The sequence below is a fragment of the Tympanuchus pallidicinctus genome, unplaced genomic scaffold (assembly GCF_026119805.1).
Source record: "Tympanuchus pallidicinctus isolate F22 unplaced genomic scaffold, pur_lepc_1.0 scaffold27, whole genome shotgun sequence".
NCBI classification, from domain to species: Eukaryota; Metazoa; Chordata; class Aves; order Galliformes; family Phasianidae; genus Tympanuchus; species Tympanuchus pallidicinctus.
The window spans coordinates 6009279-6030714 of record NW_026294744.1 but is presented as its reverse complement, the minus strand read 5'-3'; the positions used below and the strand labels follow the sequence as shown (position 1 = coordinate 6030714).

At 42.3% G+C, this 21436-nt stretch overlaps 1 protein-coding gene across 1 annotated transcript; it reads right to left on the bottom strand.

Moving 5' to 3' along the window:
• Positions 1–227: 227 nt before the first annotated feature.
• Positions 228–19413, bottom strand: TTLL12 (tubulin tyrosine ligase like 12). The gene is made up of 14 exons (XM_052690641.1): positions 19204–19413; positions 14790–14965; positions 12780–12978; positions 11522–11681; positions 11063–11196; positions 8167–8243; positions 6861–6977; positions 6554–6748; positions 5519–5630; positions 4566–4717; positions 4396–4477; positions 3883–3951; positions 1629–1767; positions 228–738 (listed from the first exon to the last, which is right to left on the bottom strand). Exons 1-14 carry the CDS (start codon positions 19381–19383, stop codon positions 587–589), a joined length of 1944 nt encoding a protein of 647 aa, XP_052546601.1. The 5' UTR covers positions 19384–19413; the 3' UTR covers positions 228–586.
• Between the last annotated feature and the right edge of the window lie 2023 nt (positions 19414–21436).

The following is a 21436-nucleotide window of genomic DNA, read 5'->3' as shown; positions in this document are numbered from 1 at the left end:
CATGCACAGATTTCAGCAGACGCTGAACAGCTTTTGGAAAACTACCAGGAGCTTTTACTGATCTTTCCCCCCACCTTCCTCATTCAAGCTTCATATACTTCATTTTCAATAAACTTGTCAAATGCAACTTTAATAACCTGTTTTAACTCTGCCTAATGACATAAAAATTTTAGAACTTTGTACAACAGAAGAGTGGCTAACAAAATGATATACAAACTCCAAGATGATTCAGTAAACTGTAATTTTAATGTTCACACAGGGAACTACGCCACGTTTCCTAGCAAGAAAGCAAGAGCTTAGTCAACCTGAGAAACAACTCAGGTGTTCCAGTTCTGTCCTATTTTGAGGTTTCCCATATTCAATAAACAAGACATTTGGTCAATACAAATTGGTGATTTACAGCACGAAGCAACACAAGGAAAATGCAGACAAAACAATTATCAGGACAGTATAAGGTATATGTGCATTCTGATTTTTTTTCCTGGGTTACTAATACAGGAAAATAATTGCATCAGCAGCTCATAGAACTGAAATGTAAATATTGCTATGAAGCAGATTGTGAAGGAAAGAATCAAGCCTCCTGTGGCTAGACGATGCACGTCACGTGGCAGTTGTCCGCCTCATCCAGAAATAAGGTGCTGAAGACATCATTAAAAAAGGTAGGGTGGTATTTGCAGGCTCTGTCACAGTCAGGATTGAAGTTCACCTCCAGAATCTGAGGCTGCATGATTCTTTTTCCTGTCCAAGAGAACACAAACACTGCCTTATAATGCAAGCTATACAGAGACCCTGAACCATTGCCTGTCATTAAGCTAGAAGTCACTGAAAATGGCTAGAAGTCATATTTTATGACCCAACCTGGCAGGGTTTTTTTTGTTTCACTCCTAATCACTCCTTCAGCAAAGCCAGGCACAAGCATGGAATTTTGCTTGTGTCTTGGGAACTGAGAATTCTTTTCTACCCCTGTAAGAGGTAGGTGTGCACAGGGCACACTTGCAGACATATCTGAGCTTTCTGCTAAGAAGAAATTTGCCTTATTCGGCATTTTTTTTTTCCTACCAGTCATCCACAAATAGCTGGAAGAAAGGCTCCAAGTGGTTGTCAGCCATACTGTGACATTAACATGAAGCATCTCCATATACACATTCTCACAGGGACAACTGAGTGACAGTCCCAAGGACATCAACAGCACTGAAATAGTAAACATGGTCCCTTGTCTGCTTAACTAAATAACACTGCAACCTGAAGACACTGGGCCAAGCCACAGGATGATGTCTCTTTAAGGCTTTAGTGCACAGGCAAGGATTCTCCCACTGCAAACTGGAAAGAAAACTTGCCCCTGTACAGCTGCGCTTCAGCAAACTAAAACAAAGCCATAGCAGGAGTCCAAGGGAGGCATGGACTCAGCCAAGCACAGTTAGCAGCTCCCTCTGCCATCACAGTTCACCAGCACAGCAGCATCTAGCTCCACAGACCTGCAACTTCAGATGCCCTTTGATATCAGTGGGAGGTGCAGAGTGCAGAGTTTACGCTGCTTGAAAATCCATAAGAATCTGAGCAAAGGAAATAAATTCCTGAAAATGTTCACAAAGAAGAATTCAACATGCAAAGAAACGAACTTCTCTCACCATCTCTGCTGGTGTCCCATTTTAGCATCAAGTCAATGGCATATAGTGCTCTTGATGATGGATAATCACAGATGCCAAGAGGTGCAGGTTTAGCTGAAGCAACTTGGAACAATTCAGCAAATGCCTTAAAAATGTTTGCCTAGTAATAGAAGAAAAAGGTCTCAGACCAAGAAGCAAAGTTCCTACTACAGAAGCAAGCTAAAAAACCCACCTTTTAATCACTTAATGCATTCACATTTTGAAGAGTTTATAGAAATTACACTAGCCAAAAGAAAAATCTGCACAGCATTGACTTCAAAATATACATTGAGACAAAGACCAACACAGTCAAAGGGCCAAGTGCTTAGCAGGTATCTGTGGACTTCTGGGAGCAAATAAGTACAAGAAAAATCCTAATGATGGCACACATTTATTAGAGTCAACTTTCCTCTCAAGCATCAGGTGTAATACTACACTTCTACACAAAGGAGGACAAGGAAAAAAACCCAGGGAAGCTCTGTACACGCCAGCAGTGCAAAGGTGAAGTTTTTTCCTTCCCTGCTGTCAAACCTAACTTAGCTTTGTTCTGCCAAGAAAAGTTTTCTACCTGCTTACACTGACATCTATAAACGGTGCTGGAAGTTTATGTATGTTTGTGTCTACCACACTGGTGCTTCCATAAGCAATTAGCCAATAGGACATACAGGTGTAATTCTTAGCATGGAAACTATACTGCAGTAAATCTGCAGTATCTGCAAACGCATGAGAGTAATACTCTGCACGTGGCACATGTCACTACTTTGAGTTGCCTGTGCATGGTTTCTTCTGATCTGTTTCTCAGTCTCTGCAGTCTCTTTCAGACTATTTCAATCCTAATGCTGCAAACCTGTCATGCTCTGAATGTCTTTCCTTGAATGTGAGGTTCTAGTTAAAATGGATATGAATTAGTTTATGCAAATCAACCCACAGCTGGGTAATTTATTCACTTTTGAAAGAATACACATTAATCAGTGCTCAGTCACCATTTCTTCTGCATCTTTTGACTAGTTATAAATGTGGAAGAATGCAACAATTCAGTTCCGTGTGTACTTCTGAATCATCTTTTCACATTCAGCTTTTTCTTTCAAGCACTACTTATGAATAAGAATGACAATGTCCTCATCTGCCTTCTTGCATATTTTTCAGAAATACACTACTGGAAGCCTTTTATTTGCATATAAAATATGCCTAAGTATGCCTTAGTGTTAGGGAATCATCAGTTTTCTTGTGCAAAGGTAGCCACAGGGCTAAGATCAGCTCGCTAATGCAGGGAAGCTAGAGCTGCAGCTGAAAATCCTACATCACAGCACCCAAGTCAAAATGTAATTCAACAAATGGGGTAACGTGCTCACTTAAAAATCCCTCCTCCACCAACTCAGTATTTCTAAGAGAAGAGATCAGCTTAACTTTTTAAAAATTTGCCACAGTATGTAAATACAGCCTCTGCACTACCCAGCCTGGTAATGCAGCCCCTTGAGCACAGCACCCTTGAGGCAAGGCTTATTTCCGTCAGTCACTTTGGCACAGCTGGGCACATCCTCATCTTGCAAATGAGCTCCAGTGTCCTGCAAAGTGAGCTAACATGAAAGCTTACAGGGAGATCTTTAGACCTACAGCTCTGCTTAATATAGGTAGATCAAAACCTGATTTGGGAAGATTAGTTTTCTACTTGTTTTGGCAGCCTCTTGTGTTGTGAAGTCCTTCAGAACAAAGGAAGCAAGAGCCTGAATATTTCAGTGGTTCAACTCCCCCGATTCAGTGTTAATACCCCATTGAAACAGCATAGCACTGAAAGCTTTGAAAACACCTTTTTCAGAGTCGTAACAGCAGCACCTGTTATGATTAACACTTGATACTGTGGACTTCCTTGCTGTTCTGCATGGAATACTGAATGTTCATAACCACGGACTTTTATAAATGACATCCTTTCTCAGGTAGAACTCTCAGGAAAACTGATCCTGCTCCCAAGAGCCTGACATTATTTAAGACTGGCTTTATTACCAAGTCCAGTGCAGGGAATTCTCAATGTAGCCATGAAATAAAATTCTCGGTGTTTGAGGTTGAATTAGTCCAAGTAAATAAATTATTATAATGTAAAGGTTAACATTTGCTGTCCTTTATGAAGCTGATGAACACGAAGTATGTTTTCTGAGGAAAAAAGTAACCTTTCTTAAAGGCAGTTTATTGAGTTGGATTCACAGATGCTCATGAAATTAAAGACAAATTGTTGACTTACCTGTACTGTTGTCCACAGATGTTCAGGATATTGTTTTTCAAATTGAGGAACAAATTCTTCACAGTGTACCTAGAACAGTTTAGAAGCAAGATATATTGCTTTGGGAATGACTGAGCAATCAGATGACATTGGAATACCAAACTTTTTTTTTTGTTATCCATAGAAATGCAGGTAGAGAAGTAGGGAGTTGGACACTTCCTGAATCCCTTCCTTGTTTTAGCGTTTATATACAAAGGATTATACTGCAGTCTTTAAAAATGATTAGCTGCCATTTTAGTAATTCTTATTGATTTCAATTAACGTGGATCTTATTCAGGATGTAGGTTTGTATTACCTATCACAAATTATTAGGGGTCCAGACAGCAAAATGTCTAGGAAAAAAACTTGTTGGGATATTTCCAACAGAGACTGCCTGCTAGGTACAACACAGGGTGCTGGGGAATAGTCACCAAAGAAGGCACTGGAAGATTCTTTAACACAAAGATAAGGGAATATTTTGGACTGTTTGCTTACCTGCTTTAACGTTACACCAGGAGCATAATTCATGACAGTGAAATGCTTCTCGTAGTCATCCAAGTCATCAAGGGAAAATGCCCTAAGGAATAAAACAGTTCCTTAGAACCAAACGTGATCCTTTGGAAGCTAAGTCCCATCAGCCAAACAAGGAAAACGAAGGCAATTACCGATTTGAAAAGCGTAGCCAGAAGACATCATAGACAAACAGCTTGAGTGGTTTAACGGAGCGCAGCAACACAGCGTAACGGATGTCAAATTTAACCATCCCCACGTCTTCTCGGTGAAATAAGACTGGATTCTCAATGTATTTGCACACTACCTAATAGAAACAAACAAAAAAAACCCCACGGAAAATATTATTTGAGTGAAATGGAAAGTGGCAGTAGATATTGAGGATTTAAGACATCCTTGTATATGTTTTGGTTTTACTTAAGAAACATGCATAAATAACTGATATGTGCCAGTGGGTGTTTTATAAAAGTCCTTGGAGCCTGCCTGGGAAAGCTGGGCAGCCAGAATGTATGAAAGCCTTTTTATTTACAATTTTAGTGGCATTAACCTCTTGAAATCTAAGTCTGAAGCAATTTGGGCACTCCTGTATTCCAGAAAAATACATGCAGTGCACACATCAGCAGAAACAGTTCAGGTGACAGTCTGACATTACGACTGCATACTACAGGAAAAAAAAAATAAAGAGCTCCATCATTTCTCTGTTGTTGGCAGTGTTTTGTGCTGCTGAGCTATGGATCAACAATAACGATCAACAGGGGACAGAAGCAACAGTGTACAAAAATTCATGACCAATGCTAACTACACCTAAGGTGTGATCATCTTATCTGAGAATTAGCCTTGAAGCAGAAAGGCACTGAACCATTAATTACTGTCAGGGCAAAACTTCTTATTTAAATAAGAAAACATCAGCCACTCTGGGTCTTCCATTACTGCAACAAATGGTGCTGATTTGAATAATTAACTCAGAATTCACTGACGCTGACTGCTGATGGGTCAATGTACAAATTCTGAAGAAAATAAGTTTCCTTCCTTCTAGTCTGAGACCACTTCCTGTAACAGTTTTTTCAGAAATCCATTTAAAATCTCACTCAAAGCCACGGTCTCTAACCTTTGGGCTGCTTTCCCTATGCCTGATGATATTGTTAAGGCTCTTGGTGATGTGTGTGTCCAGGCTTCTGGCCAGGTTCCACGGTTTGCATATCCAGTGATTGTCTTCTCCTCTGTGAGAGATAGAAAGCCAAAGCCTATAAGCTTCATTCATCTGTCTGAACATTCACTTGAACTGATCTACATACTCCTATGTCTTAATCACTTTATAAAGCTGGGCACTACAGTGCAAGAATTAAGGACTTCTGACTGATAGCTTCAAGCAATGTTGTAAAAGGCAGAAAAGGCAATGGTAGCTTTCACTTTTTTCCGTTAGGGATTAGCATATTCTCACTGCTGATTTCCTTCTGTGTATCTTACTACTTTAAAAGAGAAGAACAACACATGAACATTAACACCACAAACACACAGAGGCCACGGTACAGACATCATTCTGTCAAGAGTCTGAGGCTGTGCTGGCAGGTAATCACCTCAGTTTCTAAGGTGATTCTCTTAACACCTGCAAATAATTCATAATACATTACACCATGACTGCCTCCCTGGGGAAGAAATCAGACCGTATCTCAGCAATTCACACTGCAAGAAAAGAAGAGTATACCATTCTCATCTCACTTCCCAGTGCTCAGTCACCTAAAGAGGGCAATATTCCTTGAAACATCCTCAAGGAAAACAAGTAACATCCTGGTCTTCATTCAGTACATTTTTTTGAGCAAGGACAGGGTGACACTATGTCCTTCTTTCCTCAGTTAATAAAGCAATCTGAGAAACTGCTCGGGCTTCATGATAAACAGCTCAAACTGAGCTGAAGTTAGCAGTGTTAACTTAAGATGGTTTTATTTCTGTGAAACTTACTGCCTTCTTCCCTTTGCCTTATATGCACATTGCATTTGTGCTCAATCCTTGATAATTAAGAGGATAATTAAGAGGAATTTAAACATCAGACAAACCAGTTGCAAATCTCCAAATGCAAGACGCTCATCTTTGAATAAATTGGGATCAAAAGCACAAGATGTAAGGTAGGAGAAATAACAACCACCTTCTCTCACGCTGCTGAAAGTAACAGATGAACTGGGGCAGCTCTGTTTGCAGGTTAAAAGTACGCGGCAACCATCTTGGCCCATCCGGCCCTCCAGCTCGTCTAGATATGGATGCCAGGCAGTCTTTGACAGTCAGGAGGTTCTCACACGGGAACTGATTCAGCATTACTTCAGGTCTTTCCTCACTCAGCTTCCTGCAAAACAAGGGAACTGTTAAGCTGAGGAGGGGAAAGGCCTTTTGGATCGCTTATAGAGGAAGAAAGAAAAAAAAAAAAGAATTTCCCTTATCAGGAAAAGATTTACAACCTATAATCTTTGAAGTGTGAGAAGTTGTAGAGGATGTCTGCTTCTGCCTCGTTGTCTGTGAATACGAAACGGGGATGTGTCAGGCTGTTGAGGACTTGCTGGACGTCTGTGAACACCCTAGAAGAAAAAGAGATATGAAGAAAAATGACAGTTTGATTTCTGAAAATGATCAGCTGCTGCTCGAATAGAAAATAGCGTTTTGTTTTTTTAGATGTTGGCTCCCGACAAGTGTTACACTTTTAACCTACAGAAAAAAAAGAAATATTGTGGAACAGATTAAAAATCAAGAGTTTTGAAACAAAACATCTCAAAGACAGTTTTGCTCCAGCAACTTTAACAAAACTTGCAATTGACAACAGTGACAGTCCCTGACGGGAGAGCACTAACATGAATTCACTATTATACACAAAAGAGCCCTTGAGGGAGAAATACCTTCTAAGTACCTTCTTTGGTGGAAGAGCCCTAACCATCAACCTGTCAGCAACAAGGAGCAAATCCATACGAAACCTGCACAGTTTCAGAGCTTCAGCATGAAGACTCAAAGTCAGACTGACGTAGAAAAGCAGTTAGAACAGTAAAAGAGCATTTCAACAGATTAAACAACTGTTATTTTTTCTTTTTTCTTAATGTGTCACAATACTCTTCCTGCTCTCCAGACCTGCTCTCATCAATTAACTCTTCTTTCCTCTTCTGCAACCAACCAATCAGAAGATACAATCCCAGGAGAGGATCAACTTTTGGAACAGCCCGTTCACAGGGAGAAACACTCTTTTCAAAAACCCCCAACACCTGAAGCATGTCTGTTATGCTTTGCTTATTGCTACAAACATCCTGCATAGCTCTGTATGTGACATATTACCTTCACTGTACTATTTACCCTGGAGAGTAAGACTAGAAGAAACTAATTCACAGCACTGGCATTTATCAAAAGAAGTCCTAATTCTTTCCCCACTACTAAAACTTAGTGAAGTTAATATCCTTATACAACCCTTCCAGTATTTCCTTCTGCAAAATGTGGCTTCTTGAACACCTGTACAGCTGAAGGAAGTATGGCACCAAATCTGACAAAAGGCCCAGAACAAGCTGCACTAAATTCATCTCAAGGACAGGACAAATATCCACTGTTTTGGAGCAACTTTTAGTCCTTGCTGAGGGAAAGAGGATTCAAAGTGGTGACCTGGAGGTAAAACAGCCTTACAATGCTGTAACAAAGTCTTGAAGCACTTGATATTCTCACGTAACTCCAGCACACTGCAAGCATCATACTTAATCTTGGTAAGAAAGCATTTTGTTTGTAGATACATACTTGAAAACTTTGTCTTTATCATAAACTGATGGGTTGATTGCTATGGGGAGTTTCTCCTTGTTTTCTGCTAAAATAGCCTAAAAACCAAACAAAAATAAAGAAATTAATAATAGTCACAGTAAACAGGCAGCCTTGAGTCAGACTTCACAGTGATCAGCAAATAAGAACAGCAGCACAGACCAAACTGCCTTTTAATGTGCACACAGTCATATTTATAAGATAAGTGACTGGAAAACACTTTTAAAAGAAAAAATGATAACTAAAATACTCAATGATTACATGTTCATCCAAGTTTTTTATTATCGTTATCAATGTCTATTGAGGTTTTATCAAGTTACCAAACCTTACAGACAGTTTAATGCAATTCTTTTTCTTCACATAAGTCTTTAAATACAGGTGTACAGGTGTGTTTGTAGCCACAGCAAAAATGACAGTCAGTGTCTGACCACTGCACTGCCTGGCTCAAGTGAACTGCAGAGTCACGTTCTGAGAAACTTATGTTGTGTCATACGCTGCCCAGCAAGAAATAGAAGTAAAATAATTAAAAAAAAATAAATCAGTACAAGAGCAGAGGCAGAAGGGGGTCAGAATTAAGAGGCCACTGATAAAGAAGGAACAAAGGGCAGAACATCTGCCCAGTCAGACATGCCCTTCATCTTCAAGGGTGTTACAGGAAGTACAATCACCTCTAACTGGAAAGTGTAAGCAAGACCAAACCAGAGACACTGCCTTCTAAAGCAAGCTGGACAATACAAATACAAATTAGATGACTACAATTCTCAGAATGGTGCCAGAAGATTTGTGTGCATCTATTCTCAAATAGCTCAAATTCAGGGACCTGCTGCAGAACTGCAACTACTTGAGTCTCCCAAGAGATCGCTTCTTTAAAGTCAGACATTTCATTAGAAGTGCCTTTATTAGGAACTGTCTCCTCTGAGTCTGCTTTCTGCAATCAGTGCCCAAATCACTACCCGCAGGACCATTCAAGTCACAGACTTTGTGGTCTGTGCTGAAGAATACAGTGAGGTAGCAGAACAAAAACCAGGTGAGATTTCATCTGCAGCACTACTGTATTAACTCTGCTTTTCTAAGCAGGGCTGAAATCTTGTAAGATCTATGGGAACTAGATGATCTTCAGAAGGGCCCTTCCAACCCAAAATATTCCACGAGTCTTTGCTTCTATTTAAAGGAAAATTAGAGCCTCAAAAGTAACAGCCTTAGCTACAGCAAAACCAACAACTCAGCCAAGCAAACAACAAATTATTTGTGTGTAGTAGTAAAGCATTCCCTGCTGCAAAAGCTGTAGAGATAGCAAGCATTTACACTACCTTGCAAAACTGCTGGCTCAAAGACTGAACAAATCTGACACAGTCAGATTTTTTTGTGCACACAGCTCTGTATATGCTAAGCTATGGCAACCAGAAGCTTCAGCAACATGCATCTCTTCATAGGTATTTCCCTTCTTGAGTTATACTACATACAAAGTTTTTTCTTTGATCTGTCACCAGTCTAAATCTTCAATTACCTACAGCTAAATATTCCAGAGGGAAAAAAAAACGTTTTCAAGACAAGGTAGGAAAGGAGTATAATATTTGCCTGTTTGCCACACACTTGAACTAAGCAACAGATTGCCTTATCTGAGATCCAGGCACATTTGCCAAGAGAACTGTAAGATCAGAACTCTATGAGCATCGTTTCTCATCTGTAAATAGGAAGTATGCCCACCCCTCTTCAAAAATGCAAAATCCCAACCAGTATGACAGTGGTTCCAGAACAGCCTATTTTGGTCATATGCATTTATTCAACAAAATCAGCTTAATTTTTGCCTAGTTAATAATGAGCTGAATTTGGAGTTTTCTGACCATCTTCCATCAAAAGCAGCAGATTGCTGGTACAGAACATGGGGATCCAACTTTTTAGCTTGCCTGGGCCACACTGAATGAATAGAAATTGTTCTGGGCCACACAAAAGATAAATACTAGAGCTAATGTATAGAAGTAACAAAATTTCTCATAATTTTTATTAAAGCAAAAATGTGAGAAAAGTGAATAAACGCAGGTAAAACGTGTGTCCTTGGTGATGCTCAGAGGACTGGAGCACCTCTCCTACAAAGAAAACCTGAGAAGGCTCTGGGGAGACATCACTGCAGCCTTCCAGTACTTGAAGAGAGTTTATAAACAGGAAATAGACTGACTTTTTACATGGTCTGATATTGATAGAATAAAGGGGAACAGTTTTAAACTGAAAGAGGGAAGATTTAGCTTGGATGTTAGGAGGAAGGGACAGTGAGGCACTGGCACAGGGCAGTTTGGATGGGGCCCTGCATCTGGTGGGTGGTAACACTGCCCAAGGCAGGGGGTTGGAACTAAATGGGCTTTAAGGTCTCTTCCAACCCAAAAACCATTCTGTGACTCTAGGATTTATAACAGTGGTATCAAATTAAGGACATTGTCTCCACTACAATATTTAGCAATTCTAAACCACATGATAAATGAGTAATCAGACTGAAAAGTATAATTATCCCAGTGTACTAAGATGAATCCTTCTGTAATTCAAGACAGACCAGAAGTACTACAGTAATAGATCTAGTGGGTAAGCATGTTAGACAATGTCTCAAACACTGAACTGGAAGATAGGTACCTTATATGAAAGACCTTGCACTGTATTTACATGAAGATAACAATAAGAATAACATAGTATAGACAATTTCTGTTGCCTCAGTTCTGTAAGTTATACCACATGCCAGATATTTCTCATTTCATTGTGCTTTTTTTTAGTTAGTACCTACGCTCTGAGTCAATCTTTAAGCCTGACAAAAAGCAGAACCAGAACTCTTTGATTAGCTCTTTAGACGCCATCTCTGAAAGGATAAAATATGACATCTGTTACACCCTACCTGGTAATGCTCATCTGATGGCTCTGGGGTAAAGCAGTTGACATCCAATACCTCACTGGGCAGCCATGGTAGCAAAACACACTTCCTGATCAAGCGATCAGTTTCCCCGTAAGCATAATCCCGGGTCACTTCATCTGCAGTAAAACAAGGAGAGCCTTTCAGGAAGTCTTTAATTCTACGCTCGGAAATCCCCCTCATGCCTCATCATACAAATGAAGGTTGGACAGTTAGTAATGCTACAACTGTCAGGATCAAAATGCAAAATTAGATATAATTAAAGAACTACATGAAGAAGGGTATTACTTGCAATGCAAAAATTAGGTAAAAACCAGCTGAGTTACGACAGTTTAATCGTGCAGCTGAACACTATTACCCCTCTACGTGGTGGGAGCAGAATGAGGCATCCAACCACGGGTACAGGTGCAAAGTCAATAACAAACAAACACAGACTCAACTTACCACCAGTTTCCAGGTCTCTCAGGGGCCAGAGAACAGTGTAAGCAATTTGTTGAGGCATGTAAAACAGGGGTGCTGTTGCAAAGCTAGGCTGATCTGAATGCTGAATGCGTGATCCAAACTCATCCATAATATACCAGACAGGAACTTTCTCTTCCGCAGTCTGCACAATTAGAGAGTGAGAAATACTGCACCTATCACTTTCTAGGAAAGAACTACAAGACAGAAGGTTCTGGCAGTACCCGCTACAATGCTGTCCATGCATCCAAGACACTGTGAAAACTGGCAAGCCTGTTCTTGTAACTACAGAGTCCCATCCTTCGTCTTATTACAAAGCTATTGCTTACCAAATCCACTTCCCCTGAAGCCAGCTCAGGGAATAAACACAACAGAAGGCTGTTTCCTCACACTTCTATAGATGCAGGGGAGACACACAAGTTGGACTTATTCAAAGCAGTTCAGTGTCAGAAAGGGAAACTGAAGCCAAGTTCAACTATAGGTTGAATTAATTGTCTTCCAGGAAAGCATTTTTCAAGTGGGAGCATATAATTTCACGATTCATGAGTCACTCATGAGAAAAAGAAAGGAAACCAAAACACAACATAGAAAGATGGAGATGTACTGCATCTGAATGATCAAAGTTGGTGTAGTCTTATCTATATTACCTAAAACTAGGATCTGGAATAAGCTACATTTGGAAGCACACCATCTTGAAACTAGCTGGTTCTCACTTGAGGTTGAGCTAACATTTATACTGTATTGGCAATCAAATGTCAAACTGAAACCAGGAAGCTAACTTATCTGACAGCATAAGTATATCCTCAGCAGGTGAAACACCCCTACAGATGAGGAAAGCTGTGAGCATAGCTGCTGAGAGACCTGTTTGTGAGGCACTTGATTCACGAAGGAGTCTTTCCTTCACTGTAAGTAAATATGAATAGAAAAAAAACCAAATTTGACACACAAGCAGATCCCCCCTTTCTACTGTCCTCCCTTTGCAGAAGGCTCTTCTCCTCTGCGTGGAAAAACAAGAAAAAAAAAAACAACCCTCAAAATTCTTATCTGAAATGAGGGAGCAAGCCACCACGCATTCTAACTTTAGATGGCATCTGCTCTCCTTCCAGATAGAAGTTTATTGTTCAATGCCCATAAAAGAACATTTTTGTGTCAAAAAAGTATATTTGTTCTACCATATACTGGAATGCTTCACTCAGGGCTGCCCAGAAGTTTTTAGCAGCCCAGTCAAGCTTCAGAGACTCACCCCTTGAGAAAGCTGGTAGGTCTGATTGTACTTCCACATTTCCTGCAACACTTGCTCAACACTGCCCTCATCTGGGATTTCTCCGTGAAAATCGATGCCCATGAGATTTGCCATTCTGTGAAGTAAGCCAGGCACGTGAAGCAGCTGCTGGCGGGCGTGTTCAGTGCGGTATGTCCAGGCATGGTCGATGAGGAAAATGCTTCAAGAGAATTTTGATAGCATTACAACGGAATGTATAGAGATATTTCCATGCAAGGGCCAAATACCTCTCTCAGTAAGAGCGACATGTTCTTGCAGAAAGTTCAGTAACTAAATACTCTCTTAATGGCAAAGTAACTCCTGAGCACACATGAACCATTACAGGTTAGGAACAACTTCCCAGCAGTAAGACAGCACTCTTTTTGTTCTAGAAAGCTTATTGTGTAATAGTCAGACATTCTACAATACTGAGGCACAAACAGAACAGCGCACTCAGTTTGCCAGCCCAGCTCTCCTTACGATCCTGGAACACAGGACTTTCTTCCTTCTTCCACAACATCAACCTGATATTCTCAGAACAGCTAGAGTTGGAAGAGACCTTCAAGCCTGCCCAGTTCCAGCCCCCAACCGTGGGCAGGACTACCACACACCAGATAAGGCTGCCTGGGCCCCATCCAACCCGGCCTTGAAGAAGAAAAACTATGTACTGTTTTGGAAAAGCATTCCCAGATCCTTCTAGCCAGGAGATCTTGCAATATCTACAATCATCTGCAGAACTAGTTGGAAAGGCATGATCACCAGAAGTCTTATACAGGCTGCAAGTTCAAAAACTTTAAAGTTTTTTGACTGTTTTTTCTTTATTTGGCTCCATTTTTCTTTTCTTCCCCAGAAATAGAATGCACTGTTTAAAAGAAGTACCGATCTGAAACAAAATCACAGCCAACTGGCATACCTCTCCTTGAGAAGTTTAACCCTTGTGCTGGCTGCATGATTTTCACAGCAAAAGCCAACTTACTTAAACAGAAGGATTCTTCACACTTTGGCCATATCCTTTCACTGAATCACATCAAAGAACTGTAAATTCTACTTATTAATTTCCCCTTCTCAGTTTTCAGTAAGTTAAAAACATTTCAGCTGTCATGTATGCCAAGTATCCCTGAACAATTATTGTGTATCATATTCTACACACAGCATAAGCTTACTTTAATTTTAAACCTAGAGATTCTAGAGAATGCTAAGGTGGAAATCTATTTCAAAACACAGTTAGCAAACAAGCATGTTGGTGTTCTGCTTCTACAACCACACATCTGAATGCTGCAATTAACCCCAAGACTTTCTAAGAGTTGCTTTGAATTTTACAATTTGTGTTCTCAGATTCAGAAAGGCAATGACTTAGGTTAAAGCAAGCACATAAAGGTAGATACCCACACTTTATGTTGCTTTTACTCATCAAGACAAAGTTTATGTAAATAGACAAAGTCTAAGATCCAAAGAAAAAGCCATGAAAGGTCTGGCAAAATAAGATCTATACAACATGTGCCTAGCAGGCAATTGTATGGCAACACTCTTGAATTACATCATAGCCAACCAAAAGGAAATTCAGCAGTCTGTGTATCATCTCTTACAGCAGCTCAGTATCCCCTGAGCCTGAGGTTCAACAGCAAACACATTGAATCTGCAAATCTGTGTATTTTATTTCTACAGACATCTCAAAGTTACCTCTTCTCTATTCTCTCAGTTTCATAAAACTGATTAATAAGAATCTTCCTCCATGATTTAAGGAGAAGCAACATAAAATGCCTGCACTCCTAGGGCTCTTTACAAGTTATGCTTCATAGCAGGAGATAATTTATCTTTTCTGAAACAAGCAGCTGTGTCTTACGGTAAGAACAGACAAAAAACAACAACATATAAAACAAAACAAAGGAGCATTTTTGAATAAGACCAAGCAAGTTTTATTACAAACTGCCCTCATCACTGTAGGGTTTAAGACCACTCGGACACAGGACCAGTTTGCAAATCACTACTCACCTATCAGGATTGGAGGCTTGAATCCCATTCTCATTTGTTACTATAACTTTGAAACAAGGTTCATTTCCAGGATTTGGCTTCTTTTTGAATTCATCTTCCATTGCTTCATCACCTTCCTCTTCCTCATCTACCTCTTCTACTTGCATTATCCCAAAGTAGTCACCAGCATCAAACACCTGAAGTTGAAAGTAAGAATACAAGCAGTTAGTTGAGGCAGTACTCATGTATGCACAATGCAACACTGACAAGGCACAGACAGTTTTGGCTTGCATTCTGACAACAGTGGTGTCTAGCATTCATTCTTTCACCTTTTAATAGAGCTGTCTGGGAAGTTTCTCTGCTTAACATCAGCAGGAAGCTGTGTTGGTTTCTTTAGCATCAACAGATCTGTTGATGATCATCCATTAATTCCACTAATCACAATTATTTTTGTTCAATTCCAAAATCAACAATCAAGTGAATCACTGCAAAATACAATCTGATATTCTGGCATGCAGTGCTCAACAAACCCAGGTGTTACCCAGGTTCCAGAACCACGATGAAGTACATTAAGACCCCCAGTCAAGTTCTGAGTCAGTTAAGAGATGCAAGAGTATTTTCCTCCTCCTTCCTTACACAAGGAACAGTTTGCTCACCTGCAGATGAGACTGGAGTCTTTTCACACTGCTGCAAGCTGAAGTCTATACTTAGCTCAACTGGTCCACTGAAAAGGGTTTACTTGCATTCTTTGTCGCTCTAGATGCAACAGTTTGATCTAAACGCATGAAGAAGGCCACCACATGTTTCCCTTCTGCCACAAATCTTGCCTAATGGTGGCTTGTACGCCTGCTGCAGAAAACCAATGCTACTTCTCTGATTTCAAATTAAACATGTAATTTCAAGAAGGAAAAAGTATAGAGTCTCAGAAGACATTTCAAACCCTTTTGCAGGGAGTTGTTCTGCTAAGTCAGTCATGCTATGTAGTCAACCAGACAGGAGCTGACAAATGATTAGTCCTCTCACACATCATTTTTAAAGAGGAGTAAGCTATCCTAACAATACACTTTTCCATCTAACCTTGTTAGTAAGCAGCAGGGAGGGTAACATCTGGAAGCGTAACCTCCAGAGACACTCCACTCCTTCAACATGTCAAGCACCTAGCCCATTGCATCACTATCACAAGTCATTACCTCTAGACACTGACAACTTATTGGCTGGAAAATCCCAGAGGCAGAGACAAGCTTTTATTTGTTCCTTCAGGACAATAATCTCCACTAAGCCCCAGCTGGAGGGCAAGAAAATCAACTTCACATTCGCAAAACAAGGCCACCTAGACAAAGCAGAGTTGCCCACGGAGCTAGCAGCAAGAAGGGAGGGCAGCAGGGAAAGAGCACCTGCTGCAGATTTTAACCTAGAGCACTGCATCATAGAGCAGAGCAGACAATACCTGCAAGTGCCTCCTGAGGATTGATGATGGTGTTTTGTTTTGGGCTAGGGGGTGCAGAGCGATGCTGAGAATGCACAGGCTAACTTCACATATGCGTTTTTCTCAGGGTAAACAAAATCACTTTGCAAACAACCTCACTGGAGATTAAAAATACAGAAATAAGTAACTGATTTACCATCACCCGTAGTTCAGTAGGCATCTGAATAGCTAGCGATTCCAATTTATCTCTAGTTTTCCAGTTTTGCTGGAAGAGGATAATATTACTCAACAGCAAGCAGTATTGCCATCTCTTGCTGTTGGGGCCACCAACATTTCCTTTAAGATCCTGCTTGCCTGCCTGTACAGTTCACAGCCATTATAAGCCGATTTCACTGAGGCAAGTTCCAGCCACAGCAAAAGCCCTTTCTTGGGTGGCTGCCAGCAGCACTCTGCTCATTTCTGTCAGGTGGCTCCCAGCTGGAGCAGCATCCTGAGCTGGCTGCCGCACAAGCACTAAGCCCAGTCCTGAAAGGCAGCAAGAAGCGTGAGCTTTCCCCAACATCATCATTAAAGGCAGCAGTGAAATGACCAGAAGCCATTAGGAAGTTAAAACTGCAAGCGTGATGTACCACAGCCCACCTGACACATGCTGCCTGTGCCTAACATATGGTGAGGGCCTGGCAGTGCGAGGATGGCCAGCTGCAGAGAAGCAGCTGTAAGCAAGCCAGGTTTGGGCAAGCCCTCTGTCCCTTCACATTCAGGTACAACTCCAACCTTACAAACCCAGTAAACTAGACAGTGCGAAACAAGGACTGCCATGCACAGGCACCTTCAGCAAATTCCTTGCAGGCATGCTGCAAACTGTTGTGAAAGCCACAGGCAGCCTGTGAGCAGCAGCATGCCCTCCCCTGCTCTGCAAAATAAAGTCTGGTAACACTAATCATGCTGCACACCTACTGATAGTTAAGTAGAAGACACCACTTAAGGGTCTGCTTTTGTCCAAGTTTGAACAATGGTTTCTCAGGGCCACAAAAATACTCACTGCAATACATAGGGACCTGCCAGTTTTGCTAAATGCAAAATAAGGAAGTAAGTAAATGCGGGTTTCTTGCCCTAGCAGATACATCACATTTGGGATGAGCAACTCAGTGTAATTTGTGGTTATACAAGGCTCTCAGGAGCAAAATGGCTCTAGCAGCTCTCAAGGTAAGTGAAACCCCTCCACTTCTCTTGCAGGCTCTAGCATACAGCAGGTAAGGTGCTGTATGTTGAAGCAAATTCATGCTGGAAAACAGCTGCCTGGGCTGGGTTCTGGACGTACTGATGTAAGAGGAGATTTTATCTACGTAATGCATACAAGTTTTCCAAGTTCTACGCTAGAAAATTTTAATCTCTGTAACAGGTTAAGACAGATGAAAAATTCCTTCCACCTTCACACAGGAAACAAGAGAACTCATGCTGTATTCCGCGTTTCACAGATTTATTTTCCCCAATTACTCTTTGCTTAAAAGTCCCTGAGCATTTTCATCCTTTTCCTTCACCTCCTCTGCTGCCTTCATGCTGAAGCTTTGAGCAAGATACTGTGGGCCAGCTTGCTTCAAGAGTTCATCCCAGGCCACCGCACTCCTCATTGTAATTTTTCCTACACAGTCTTCTCCATATCCTTTTGTCCTTCTGGATAAAATCTAGAAGCTGCAATGGCAGAGACACGCACCATTAGCAGCCTGGTTTATCTTAAGCACACTGAAATCATTACATTCCTCTCTCCACGCACCCTGGACAAACAAGTACACTCAGCCACTGTAGCAAGCATATTGAAACAGCGTGCACTGTGCCACACTAGGATATGTGCCTTCTCCATGCCAGCCCCTGTGGAAGTATCATGGCTATGGTTTTCCTCATTCAATTCTCTTCCCTCTCAACTTCAACGAAGAAATTTGCGGCTAATCAATACTCATAAATGTCAAATGGCAGGAGACAACTGGATGGGGCTAGGCTCATTTCAAAGGTGCCCAGTCAATAGGACAAGGGGCAATGGGCAGAAACTGAGATCTAAGTAGTTCCATCTGAACACGAGGAAAAACTTCTTTACAGTGAGGGTGATGGAGCACTGGCACAGGCTGACCAGAGAGGTATCTCCTTCTTTGGAGATACTCAGAACCCACACGGACACTTTCCTGTGTAACCTGCTGTAGGAAACCTCTGTTAGCAGGGGTCGGACTAGATGCACTCCAAAGGTCCCTTCCAACCCCTACGATTCTATGAGAGAGCATTTGCTTGAGTTAACGTAGACGTATTCTCTCTGCAACACACAGCTATTCCTCTCACTTGCAGTACCAGACATGCAGCTGTTGGAAACAACCAGAAATGCATTTAAACCCTCCTGAGTGTGCTGCAAGCACTCTGATGGTATCACATCTTCTTAAACTTCCATCCAACTGTGAAGTTGGGATGAGGAAAAAAAAAAAAAAAGAAGGCACTCAAACAATCAGAGCTGAGTTTATTTGTACAACTGTTTAACCACAGCCCTTCTTCCTCACCCACCACCCTGCAGCTTCTCACCCTACCTCCTAACCCACAACCCCTGCTCGCTCCCTCCCTCTCCCCACACCCTCAGGCTTCATTGAGCTCACTCCGCCCCAGGACAGCGAGCTCACCTCGCCCTTATTTCCTCCCGTAGGCTGACTCCTCCAGACTCCCCGGAGCGCTCTCACTTTTCCACACAGCTGGTTTCGGGTCCTGCCTTTCCCGCCTCAGCTCCCGGTTCCTCTGCTCCAGCAAATCCACGCTACCTTTCCTCACCGCTGAGGCTGGCGGCACAGGCACCACATCCTAAACAATTCTGAACCGTGCCTACCGACAAAAGCGGTCCCGCTCACGACCCATTTCCTCTTTCTTTTCTTATCGAACGGCGGTCAGCCGCTGAAAACACGAGGCAAAGGGGATTCCTCGCTCCGCCGCTGCTTAACCCCGGCCACAGCGCTCTCCCCAGCCCCGTCCCGCACTCACCTCTCCGCGCAGCTTACGGCACAGGCTCTCCCAGTAGCGCGCCGGGACGCAGGAAGCGCGGAGAGCAGCCCCGTGCAAGGCCACGAAACCCGCCAGCTCTTCATCGCCGTCCCCCGACATGGCCGAGCCTGGCGCAAACTGCTGCCGTACCCCTGCCCGCCCCGCCGCGAAGCGGAGCATGCCGGGTGGGGCCTGACCGGGGAGGGAGACGGAGCGGGAACTGCGCGCGCGTGGCGGGCGGGGCCTCACCGCGCTGAGAGGCGCGGCTGTGGGCTGCTGCAATGGTGCGTGGTGTCGGTGGACGCGTTCGCTTTTGGATGGAACTTGCTGGTCAAGAAAGCGTCCAATTCGTGGAGCTCCTTAAGTGGAGAATGAACGTTAGTGTCACACTGAAGAAATTGTTCGCTGCTCGTCTTGTGTTGCTGGACTGATGTGTGCTATAGAGTAGCTAGCCCAGCAGTCCTTTCTCCACGTAATCAGTTATCATGAGGCAGATCTCTGTCAAAGAGCTGTGGTACCGTGGTCACACACTGACGGTATAAAGAGATGAGATGCATGCTGTAACCATACGCTGCCGTTCCAGCACGATCCCCAGGCTATCTGAATAGAAGACACAGGCTGATCTTCCCCTGTCCACCCCACCATGTGCTCCCACATGTTCACAGCATGTCACTAAGCAGACCTGCCTAAATGAGCAACAGTGTCAAAAACCAGCTGCCTTAACTGGGTTCCTGCTACGCGTCTCTATGATTGTAGATATTTCTGCTAATATTGTAGCTTGGAGAAAGGATGTCTGTGGTGGAGATCTCACCCCTGCATTATAAAAAGCAGGGACTAGACTGCTCACAGCTCTCACGGGGATATTGATTACTACAAAAACTCCCACAGCCACCCTTCTCTCAGCTATTGCTGTGCCACAGGCTCACTACAGGATGTGTATTATGGATACACACGCCCTCATGCACAGCCTGTATCATGTATACCAAGTCACAAGACTTGTTTCTTCCTTAAGCAAATCCAGTAAGAAAAGTAGGATATCTTTTCATTTCCTTGTTCAATAGAGCTGCACTGAGCATGCCCTGTCCCGGGGGGAATGTGATCCTGCAGATTTACGTAACCTTGTTTTTGCCAAGTGCAGGCAGGTGCTTTCTCACTGCCTGTGTGCACCTTCACCTCACTTTGGGCAGGACTCTGGCTACCGGCCAGCTGTCTGTGGTTCCAGGCTGTTTGGGTGACTGTGCAGGTCAGGCAGGTCAAAACTGTTGCTGGTGAACTCAAGGTAATAATAAAATGCAGTCAGAATCACTGGGATTAAGAGCAGTGAGACTCTGAGATGTGGAAGCAACAGTAAATTGTATTTATCTCCTTACTTTATCTAATGAGGTTTTATTTGCCTGCAGCTCAGCCTGTTCTGCTGTTTTTCCACGAGGAGTATATCTATATCCTGCAGCAGGGATCAGAGTCCAGCACTTGGTCATTTCACATCACCATCTCAGCTGCGGGGCTACACAACAAGGCTTTCAGGAGCAAGTATTCCTACCCCACATCACTGACCGCTTGTGATGCAAAAGCAGTAGCCCTGCTGTCACCTCTCATTACAAAAACAGGTACTTGTTGATAATATCTGTAAAGTAAAGTGGAAATATCTGTAAAGTTACATCAGAATATTATTCTGATTGTTTTCTTAGGAATAGTGACTAATTTGCGGCACCCAAACAATGCAGCCCTTACTGAGGCAAAGTGCTTGTTGAGTTTGACAGTGCACAAGTTTTGCACAAGTGTTTACAATCAGGGAAGTTAAAAACAAACAAACAAACAAACAAACAAAATTGACCTTTCTAATTTTACTCCTGTCTGAAGTAACAGGATCCAACCTTCCAGCATCATCTGCAGGGGTCCAACCCAAGCAGCTAGGGTGCCACTTTGTCACAGCAGTCCACTTGCCCACTACAGCCTCATTTATATTCTGCCCTGCAGCAGCCAAAATGGCTACTAAATAAATGCCCATCTGCATATTTTGTCTAGTGTGGTATGTATTTGTTATTTTTTTTAAATACAGCAACATTTATAGCAAAACTAGTCTGTAGCTACTTAGAGGGAGAGCATCCCTCTAAGCTCACCTAGCAGTATGATAGAAATAAATTTGTTGGGGTGTTAGGCAGCAATGGCAGCAGGAGAAAGCAGACTGCAACCCATATTGGCTTCATGTGCTGTAGGAGCTCAGATATGGCTC